This window comes from Solanum verrucosum, unplaced genomic scaffold (genome assembly GCF_900185275.1).
Source record: "Solanum verrucosum unplaced genomic scaffold, falcon-dt-bn FXZP01000278.1, whole genome shotgun sequence".
Taxonomy (NCBI): Eukaryota; Viridiplantae; Streptophyta; class Magnoliopsida; order Solanales; family Solanaceae; genus Solanum; species Solanum verrucosum.
Window position 1 is genome coordinate 4,748,179 of NW_026020332.1, and position 11,775 is coordinate 4,759,953.

General features: G+C 32.5%; 1 protein-coding gene across 1 annotated transcript; it reads right to left on the reverse strand.

Annotated features, from left to right (window-relative positions):
- Positions 1-1,586: 1,586 nt before the first annotated feature.
- LOC125836429 (UDP-glycosyltransferase 87A2-like) lies at positions 1,587-5,856 on the reverse strand. The gene is made up of 2 exons (XM_049515596.1): positions 5,826-5,856; positions 1,587-2,536 (listed from the first exon to the last, which is right to left on the reverse strand). The coding sequence occupies exons 1-2, from the start codon at positions 5,854-5,856 to the stop codon at positions 1,890-1,892; spliced, it is 678 nt and encodes a 225-aa protein (XP_049371553.1). The 3' UTR covers positions 1,587-1,889.
- Positions 5,857-11,775: the final 5,919 nt, after the last annotated feature.

Below are 11,775 nucleotides of genomic sequence, written 5' to 3' on the forward strand. Positions count from 1 at the left end.
GTAATTAATATAAAACATAGTTACCAAAAAAAAAAAAACTTACATCCAAAATTATCCTTTCATTTTATAGTTAAAGTGGTGAAGCCATCAACACCTAAAGTATATGATATATCTATTTTAGTCTGATTATATATCACTTTATGAAAATAAAGTGATTTTTCTATTTGATTCATGCTTTAGTTTGACTCGATGGAGAAGACTTTTGAATTTTGATTGGATATGAGACAAGGTATCGACAAAAACTTGAAAAATTATGTACCGATTTTGTGTTTATTTTTTCATTTATATAATGTTATGATTAAAGTCTTAAGAAGGATGCGTATGTTATTTTTTTTCTTCTATGTTTATTTTTTTTATATTTATCTATTAGTTTAAACATCTATTAAATAAATATTAAATAATAATATTTTAATTATTTTTTGAATGGTAAGTTATTTATTAGAAAGGTAATGTAGAAGGACAAGAGTCAATTAAGATTTCTAGAATTTTAAGAGTCATATGTAATTGGTAAAATAATTAAAACAAAATAATTGTTCTTAAATAAGTACATTAATCAAGGTTTTCCCCCTTTTAATCTTAAATTAAAGAATATGAAGTTGCAGTTAAATCAATATATACCATTACCAAATACGAATTTGTCATCTTGGGTTCTTCCACTAGCAGTTCTACGTACTCCTATGGTAAAGTTCTTACTTATCTCCTCTTTTTCCATCGTCTATTGTTTGTTAGTAAGATTTTGATCATTAATATATTTTTTTCAAATTAGTCTATCTATGATCTGAGATTAACAATAGAGTGTATAGCAAGTTTGACATCTTCACTTTATTTAGAAACACCGAATAGAATTTTGAGGAAGATGAATTCATAAGGTTAGAAATATCAAGTATGACTTCTACATTGTCCTACATGATTAAGTTTGATTAGCTTATATTAAATGAATCAAATTCATTTGATTTGACATTTTGTGATTTTTTATAAATTATATTTGGAAGGTTTGGTTCATTGTTTTAAAGTTATATATGCACAAGATCGATCCAATATTATAATATTATAATTTCACCCTTGTTTTTAAAGGATGAAAATAGTAAAATGGATTCATCTGAGGTTAAGTTGGTATTACATTTTAAAATAATAGTTATTTAACTTTATAAGAGTTTTTACTTATTGACGTATGGGGTACACGTGCGTTGCGTGTGCCCAGAGACTAGTAGAAGGTAAAAGAGGAAAGAGTCTTCAACACTGGTTGATGAAATCCTACCCATGGTAGGTCGTGGTTTTTACTAGTAAGGAGGTTTTCCACGATAAAACTTGTGTTATTTTTCTTTTACCACTTTCAGTTATGAGTAAGGAACCTGGTTCCTGAACTCAAGTAGTTGGTACTCGTTTCTTTCACCACCAAAGCAGCATGTTGAAACATTGGCAGGATGCCTGTGAATAACAGCAGGCAGGAACTTCTAAGTGCAGCTTGTTTGTGTCCTCTTGCCACTTTATTTATTCAACAAGTAGTAGCTAGTACTGCAAAAGTTTGGGCCATATTACATGCTTAGCAGTTTAGGGCGAAGAAAATGTTAGATACTCTTCGCATGTGTAACATATTATAGAAATAATTTTTATATTGTTTAGTTCATACATAATTTCTGCATAACTTCTCTATAAACCGAACATTATTGCCTTGGGCCTCGAGAAATATCCCGAATGAACTTGTCAATATTTCCTTGGATGGTGCCCCCTTCAATTGCTTCTAGGCAGGTGTTCCTTATTTCCATTGCTCTTCTTCTCATTTCTTTTCCTTCATTGCTGTCAAGGTCCATAAAACTCTGCAAAAGCAGAGCAATTTCATCTCTCTTAACCAATTTCTCGCTTTCCTTATTGATCCTCCACCCAATCTTCTAGTCCTCCACTATTTGTTTACTGTTTGTAACTTGATCACCGCCAATAGGGAACGTAAGAAATGGCACACCAGCAAATGCACCTTCCTTGGTTGAATTCCATCCACAATGCGACCAAAATCCACCTACACTAGGATGGCACAAAACTTTCAATTTCTCGCACCAAGACACCACGATTCCCCTCTTCCCAATTCCATCCGTAAGTAAGGATGCATTCTCACGTGCCACCCAAAATGTTCGGACACCACTGCTGTGCACACCTGCTATAATTTCATCTAGCTGTTCTTTTGATACAGACATGAAACTTCCTTGGGATATGTATAGAACAGAGTCCTTAGGTTGATCATCAAGCCATGACATGTAGTTTGGACTAGGCTGGTTAGTGTTGAATTCGGTATCCAAGTAAGGGATTGTTGGACCGACAGTGAAAATGGGGACTGGAAATTCAGCTTGTAAAGCCTCAATTACTTGAGATTCCAATGTTCCAATGGTGGTGAACAAGGCATATTGTGCTTTATTGGTTAGTTGTGATACAACTTGGAGAAGCAAGGGCAACATCTCCTGGCGTTTGCTGTTGAATGAAGATGGGAGATCCTTTACGCGAATTGGCTTAATCCCAGGAATGTAATTTACCACTTCTCCTTGCGCTGATCATCATGAAATTAATATAAGCTGTTGTACTTGTCTAAACATTGTTCTTGAAATGCATCTTCAAACTCCAAATACAATCATTTTTCAACTTTAATGTCAAATAATATATTTTAAAAAAAAGAAGATATCACTGAATTTAGATCCAAACGCCTACTAAGAAATTTAAATACAATTAAATAATAAAAATATGCAGATTAAATTTTTTGGATGATATAATCACATATTTCAATATGGTATTAGAGCAGACTTTCAAGATCAAATCCTCCCCGATTCATATAGTAAAAAGTTTCACGTTCTTGACCCATGAATAAAGAATCAGGTCAGCACGTTATTCCTTCTGCTTACTACTTAATTCATTTCTCTTCTTCCTATTTTGCTCAAGTTTCGAAGACACATGACAAAGGAAAATCAATGGCTAACATTATATCAAGATTCTAATCATAATTTAGATGATGAATATTTCAAAACAAGTTAGTAATGTTATAATAATAACAACATGTTATCATATCCATAAATAAATTATAAATTTTTCTCTCTTTTCCGTGGGATGAAATATGATTTTTTAGAGTATAAGGTAAATATGACTCTAAAGTTGGTGAAAATGACAAATATGTTGAAAACATAGAGATTTAACATTGTATGGGACTACGGATAAATATGATTTTTTAAGAATATGAAGGTAAATATGACAAATCATACACACACACACACACACACATATATATATATATATATATATATATATATATATATATATTAGGACAAATTACTTAAGTACACAACATTACTTTACCTATTCTCAATATTTCCCTACTCTTTTACTAAAATACAAAAATCCCTTATTTTCCCCCAATTCAACTTAACCGGATACTTTATTAGTTTAAGTATCCACCCGTTATTAATTAAAGTATCCGCGCTGCTATATTATGCATCCGCCCGTTAATTTAAGTATCCGCCCGTTATTAATTAAAGTATCCGTGCCAACAACTTAATAATTTAAGTATCCGCCCTTTATTGATTAAAGTATTTGCGCTGCTATATTATGTATCCGAAAGACACTAAAAAAGGGATTTTTGGTAATTAATGAAAGAGTAGAGATAGGAAGTAATTTCCTTCTTATACTATGTGATTTGCCTAATTTTTACTATATATTATAAGTGGGAAGCTCTAAAGTAAAAAGTTGAATTATCATATTGCCCTTTTACTAAATTAAAATTTGATTAATTATTTAATTAAATATAAATATTTTAATTACATAATGGTAGAATTTAAGTCCTCAAGCCCTTTAATAATTAAATTATTACTTTCTTGATAAATGAGTACAATGATATTACTTTTAATCATAATCATAATTCTCATAACGGAAGAATTTGAAAAGTTATGATTGATAAAATAATGTATATATCATCATCATATGGGAAACTCCTAAGTGCAAAGTTGGATTATCCTTTTACCCCTACATTCAATCATAATATTATAAAATATTTAATTATTTAATTATTTAAATATTAAGTATTATATTATACTAAATACTAAAAGTGAGAAGCTGTTAAATTAATACAATTCATTCTTTTAAAAAACAATGCATTAAATTTCTTAGTTACTCTCAAAAGGCTAAGAATCTGAAAGGTTATTTGTATGGTTCAATAATATGGACTAGATTCAAATGCAGGTAGAATGTATTCTTTCAAAATCAATGCATTGATTTTCTTAATTAATTTGAAAAAAAATAGATAAGTAATTTGAAAAGTTACCTTTCATGTATAATTATGGATCATATCAGATTCATATGTTGCAGTATAAAATGTATTTGAACAGTTATTTCCTAAAGTTATTTAGAAGCTAACGTATAATGCAATGAAGTCATAGAGATTTGTAAAAGTTACCTGGCACAATAATTTAATGGGTTACAAAAGTTTAAGGAAAAATGTAAGCCACCCTGATTAGAAAATGAATCTATTCACTTATATATATTGTTATTACAAAGCACAATCTTAATAGAATATGATATTAGATGAAGTTGAAAGGATCATTCTTAACCCATCTGTTTTATTTATCGGGGAGTCAGGTAAGGCCGAAAGGGTTCATTCAAACCCTCTTTGACGGAAAATTACACTATTTATACATATGATCTAAATAGTTTTTTATATGTATATATAGTATATGTTGAACATTCGTGTGTTTAGTTCTTCATATCTTGAACCCCTTTTAGTGAAAATCTTTGTTCTGTCACTGTTTATTTAATATGTTTTTCTCAATGTTGTTTCTATTATTGATGTCTAAAAATCATATTTTATGTGTTCAATTTTGTACTGAATGTTGACACCTAATTTTGGACCTCCACATTATAGATTAATCATCGAGCTTCTTCAATTTCAAACAATTTAAAATAATTAGTTTCATAAATTTTCAAAAAATAAAATAAATTTGCAAGTTTTTAAATAGCCTATCACTTTTTGTATTTTTTTTTTAATAATATATATGTTTTATATAATTATGTATGAAATAAGTATATCCTATAAATATTCGAAAATCATCCCAAAAGATTTTATGTTTTTAGTGTATTTTTAAAATGATGGCTATAATTTTGAATTAATTAGCTTTTATGAAATTCGAAATATTTTTTGAGTTATTTGTATGTAAGTTTTGTCAATTTAAAAAAAATAAAATAATAAATACGTTTTTATAGTTATGTATATAATTAGTATATCTTATTTGAAGATCGTCTCAAAAGGTTTTAGTGTTCCTTTAAATTTTGCCAATTAGTTTAATTAATTAATAGTTAACCTTTTAAAAATTGATTATTTTATTTGATTAAGATTAAGAAGCTCGTTAATTAATTAATATTAATTCGTTTTATTTAAATTTTAGCCGATTTCACTAATTAACTCAAATTGGCTAAGTCTTTAATTCAATGGCTATAATTGCAATCCAATGGGCCAAATTCTAAATTCCAATCTAAGCTTCTTCTTTTTTTTCCACATACAAGACCACAATTGGGCCGATTTTCAACCAAATTGGGCCCAAACATTGACCCATTCAGCAGCCCACTCTTATTCCCAATTCCCAACCCAACATACAATACAAACCCAACCCAAATCCCTTCAATTCAATAACCCATTCCCAGCAGCATAATACATACAACAATTCCCAATTAACCAAAAGCGATACAATACATACAACAACAGCAAACAGTAGCCGAATGCCCCACCCCTGCGTTTTCTCTTCTTCTCCGTGTGAACCAGACAGCAGCAGGACGTGTTTTCTTCTCCCTCACGCGTCAACAAGCAACAGCTCCCACAGCTTTATCTGCCATAGCCGCCCACCTTGATCTTGTCATCCAGATTTTAGGGGATTTCGGTTGAAATCTTGTACAAGCAGCAGTTCCTTGGTCCTTGGGAAAATTTGAATCAAAGATTGGATGGTAATTTCCGTTTCTGCCCTTGCCCTCGTCCAATTTTCATTGACCTAAATTGCCCCAACTTCCCCTATAAATAATTCTTTACATACAAGTGACAGGGGGGACGAAAAAAAAAATTAATTTGGATTTGAGGTCATACACGATAAATAAGTTGGCAAAAGAGTTTTAGAGTTTAGTTCTTAGACAATAATCACTCATACACTTGAAAACTTTACATCTATCTTTTGAATCTAAGTTACGAGAGGGTTGACGCTTGGATTTTCTTAGCTTGCTGTTCCTATTCGAAGCTCGTGGTAAAAGAATCGCTGCCCCTCAAGCTTGTTGTCGTCCAGTTCTCTGCCCCATAAAAGGTAATACTCGTCTTTGATTCACGCCTCTTTTGTGCCTAATGTAAGGACGATTTGCTTTTGATAGTTGTGTAGTGTTAGATGTTGGTATCCTGGGAGTGTCATGACTTACTGTTGGTTGCAAAACTTTGACATAAGCTTGTTTGTTGATTCAACTATTCTTTTGGTTTGTTTTGCTCGAAGCTTTACTAATTCCGTATGGCATTGAGTCGGTTTCGTTCTATTTTTCTTCTTGTTATTCTAACTAGTATAAATCATGTGAGTTGCTTTTAAGAGTAAATTCCATAATCCACCTGATGGTTGCTGCACCTCTAAATCTCTTATTTAATAATGTTGATTACGTATCTTTCGTTATCGGGTAATTCGAGTTAACTTGAATCAATAAATTGGTCATTTCCAAATCTCTGGAGCATTTTCTTGTGCTAAACTCGCCTTATTAAAATGATCTATTATTGCTAGTTAGTTTCTCAGTTGTATGTCTTTATCATCTTCATCCGTAAATCATGCTAAAATTGAATCTTGCCATCCGTAATCAAGTTGGTTTTGAATGTCTCTTTCTTCCGCTTCTCTCAATTGCTTGGGATTTATTATCTCATTCGTGTAACATGTCCTGTTTTAATCGAATTTATGTCTCCATTTAGTCTAAGTTTTAGTCGAAAAAATGCTTAAGTAAAATGTAATGGATCATTTTATTTATTTATTATTATTATTTTTGTTTCTTATTAGTAATCTTCTTATCTTGTTGGCTTTGTTGTTCAAACTCATAAAGATTACGATGTCGGTAAGTAGGAGGTCGTAGGATTCACTTCAACAATTATCAAAGTAGTTTATGTTTTGCTTCTGTTCTGTTTTGATAGCTGCTGGTTTATCTTCTCCTTTCCTTATAATTGATCTATTGTTTATTTGTTTAAAGCTCATTAAAGTTGTGACCATAAAGTGGAAAGTTGGCTAAATAAAAAATGATTTTACTAACATTCCACCCTGATGCCTTCCAAGATTAGGGTTAAGTTTAGGATTATCTAAGTATTGTGGCCATATTAATTTTATTTGCCTCTAGTTCGTCGTAGAATCTATTTTGATTTAGTCAAAGTCGTGTTGTACCATGGTTAGAATGTTAACATTATATTGAGTTTTGACCATTCTGTGAATAACCTCTTTGCTAGCTTTAAATGCTATGATATTCTTATTTTAGTTGAATCAATTTGCTATCTGCATTCCTCTTCTGCTAATTCTTGTTCTTTTTTCTTTTTTTTATTTATGTTTTTCTGGATTAAATCGTTGCGGTTGAGCTCACTGAACTCCCTCCCTCCCTCCTTGCATATCGAGTTGGGCCACGGAGGCCCAATCTTACTTCTTGTCGAGTTGAACTCATCATTTCGAGAAATTGGAAGCTGAAACAGAGCTTGAAAAGTTCGAAAAGGGGTTGTATACAAGATGTATACAGCTATATGCATCGATATATAGGTAAAAAACGCAGGGATACAGGGCTGATGCGAAATACATGAGTTTGGAAGCAAGATATACATGAAAAGGGCTGATATACATGCCGATATACACTGATATACATCAAGTGTATACAAAAACGGGATTGAGTAAAATTCCCAAAAACAGTAGCGAATTTGGCCCAAGAAAGGCCCAAATTCAATTTCTCCCTTACGCTTTAATTATTTAATTGCGATTACTTATTATTTGTTGTTTAACTCTAACTTTAGAATTTTTAATCAACTTAGTTGAATTCCCCAAAAGATGACCATATTCTTTATGTTAGTTTCTTTAAAAATAATTCATTTTATCAACTCTTATACTTATTCAAATATTTTTTTTTAGTCAAAACTTTCACATATCTTTATTTAGATTAAAATAATTTCTTGGTTTATCTACCAAGTTGGTTCGAATTATTATTTCTAAAAATAAATAAATAAAAATGACGTAAATAATTTTAATTAATCTAATTTTGTTAAAATCCTAATTGACCAAGTTGTTTCAATTAAGATCCTATTTTCCAAAAAAATTAAAAATTATTCTTTATTTAACTATGTTTATCAAAGTTAATCGAATATCGTAAAATATTATATATCTTATGTTAAATTATTTTCCTAAATATTTTTATAGATACGTTCTTTAAGGGTTTTTTCTTCATTTAAATCATTTTTTTTATTTCAAAATTGTTCTAAGTTAAAGTATATATATATTTTATTTATTTTTAATAAACTTTAAAAATGTGTTAGTCAAAACCTTTTTCAATTGATTAATAATAATGATGAAAAAAAAGAAGAAGATATATATATATATATATATATATATATATATATATATACTTAAGTCATTTTCTCAAAAGGGTTAATCAATTAATTCAAAAAAAAATAAAATGATTTTTCATGCTTTAATTTATTAAATTGGTTTAATTTATTTTTTGAACTAAATAAATTCTAATTAGTCTAGTTTTATTAATTTTCTAATCACTTGCACCTTAATTCAAATATTTTCATTTTAGGTCTCTTCCTCTAAAAGATAGAATAAAATGGTTCATTTCTTAGTTATTTTTTCAAACTTAATCGATTAGTGTAAATTATTATATATTTTCATGTTATTATTTTTTCTAAAAATAGTCAAATATATTTTAAGTCAAGTCGCAGGTCAACCGCATGTTAGCGGACACTTCGAATGCTTAAACCCTTCTCAAAGTGTAAATTGAACCCCGAACTCCCTTTGGCATTTTCAAATGATTTTTTCTGTTTAAATCATTAAAAATTATAAGTTTTCTTAATTTCTTTAAAAAATTAAGTGGCGACTCTTTCTAAGTATTTTTTCTCAAATTGTTTTTTTTTTATACTTAGAACATTTTAAAAAAAAAGTGATTTTTCTAGAAATAGTTAAATTACGGCACAACAGAAATGGCGACTTCCGCTGGGGATTCAATTAGGTTCTAACCATAATGACTTGACTCTCTTTGACTATTTGCTAATATTTGTTGAATTGTTTTACCTCAAATGTGCCTTATTTGCTTAAATTGTGATATCAACTGTCATTGCATGCATATTATTTATTCTGTCAAATGACATTTTTTTTTCTTTTCACTTAAAGGACGATTATGCGGGCCGCAGTCGTTCGTTAACCAAATTGTTCTCGGGACACCCTGACGAATGTAGTTGGCTACTGGATAATCAACGGTCGTTAATTGTCTCAGCCCAAGTAGTCCGCTTGGGTCACCAATCCACTTTAAAGAAAACCCACTCTTAGTCATACTAGGATAGAGCAAGACCAAATCCCTGAAATTTAGCGCATTGGCCTATGATGACCCAATACCCAAGGCGTGTCGGGTCCATTAGAAAGACCACCTTAAGTCCAAAGGGCCCACGGCCCGAACGGACGCACATACTTACGTGTTTGAAGGATGTGTGCGCTATTTGACAAAGTGTTGTGTCTTGGGTTTGGGGGTTATCTAATTATTTGTATGTTTTTGTAGATGGCTAAGCAACACTTGAGTTTCAAAATGGTCACCGAGACGCCAAACCTCCTCCGTGTATGGTGGTACAATCTCAATGCATATCAAAAAAGAGAACTCTCCATTCACTTAGGTCACCTCCCGTCAATAATGAATCTCAGAGTCTGGCCTAAGTTCATTGAGGTGGTCACTCGATTTTGGGACGATGAGAGGATGGTGTTTCGCTTCGGAGATGTTGAAATGACACCAACTGTTGAAGAAATCAGAGATTGCCTAGACAATGTCGGAATGTGCCAGAAAAGGAAAAATCATTCAGATCACCACATTTTGCTACCAGATAAGCCGACCAGCACAGAACTGAAGAACATGTTGTTACTAGTAAATGCAGATTGGCTAGACACCCCGAGTATTCCGTTTCTGAAATTCTACGAACGGTGGGGACACGAGAACTATTATAAGAATTTTCCAAATTAGTTTCTCAGTCGCAGTAGTTGGAGTCAAACTCAAACTTTAGCATTTGCTGTATGCCTCTTAGGGACGATGGTATTTCCTCAAGGTGAAGGGAATGAAATTGATACTCGGGTTGTCATGGTTACACACGCCATCTTCTAGGGTGTTGGTAAGAAAGGACAAATTAAGAAATACTTCAACCTAGCCCCGATCATTCTGGCTGACATCTACCAATCTTTGGGTCAATGCAAAAATGGGTTTCCATTTTTTCAAGGTTGTAATATTTTGCTACAGTGGTGGATGTCTAAACATCTGGTGAAGACATACGAGACTCAGAAACAAAAATTGGCCGAACCACAAAAAGAAAGCCACCTCGACCATTACGAGTTTCATTTGAGCAACAACAGGTTCAAGATCCACAATACTAGGGAATCATGGGCCAAAGTCTTCCATGACATAAAAGAGGAAGACGTACAATGGATGTTTCAAGATTTCATGTCAGAAAAAATAGCTATTCAGGGGGCTAAGTGTCCTTTCCTAATCCTTCCTGGCATTAGAGGGGTACGACCTTACAATCCTAGTAGGGTAATGCGGCAATTCGGCAGAAGACAGATTCTACCATTCAAAGGAGACACTAGCCGCTACGTCTTTGACTACAACGGGTGCGATAAGATACCTCACGCCAAGGATATTTGTCAAGAATGGTCTGGACGGGTCAACCTAAAAGAGAGTATGGCAGAAAATAGATATGAAGCCGGGTATGTGGATGAATACAAAAAATGGTTGCAGAATGATCTGCGTGGTACACTTGACCCAACGCCATGCACGGGCCGACAGATTGAAGATGTCCAGGTAATGCTCCAAATCCAAGCCTACCATTTTCAGCAGGAATGGGACCAAAGAGAGCAAGAGTTCCAACGTAGGGAGCAAGAATACCTGCGTAGGGAACAAGAGTTCCAGCATAGAGAATATGAAAGCCAAAGGGCATTAGCCTTTGCCACGCAAGAGTTAGCTGACGTGAGATCCTGCTTGATGCGTTTGGACTTAAACTTTGATGAACAGCTTAACACCCTCCAGGGCGTGTCAATGTCTTCCAAAGCTGTGTTCGCTGAGCCGCATGTGATAACCAGCAAGTTTCTCATTCGTGAAGAAGTGGAAAAAGCAAGAGGAGGAGCAGGTCCTTCAGCATTTTAGTTATCTTATTCCCCTGCGTGGGATTGATGTTTTTGTATTTGCAACTTATTCCTTCCCTAAAAGATGTATCCCTTTGCTTAACTTTGTAATGAATTCTCTATTGTTTATGAATTCTGTTTTGGGGGTGCAACAATTTGTTTTTAAATGGCGCAATACATCCTTCAATTCGCTAGGCCTACCCTTGGCACAAAAGGGTCACATGCATGTTTAGGACGCGAAATTTGCCTGTTTACTTGTGTGTTTAACTGTTTGTGTGGTACGTTGCTTTGAATGAGGACATTTTAGCCCACTCCTTGTAAAATAAAAATAAAAATATATATACAAAAATTGAAAATTGTCAAATACAAGTCACTACCAAAATGTCCGACCAAAATTCCA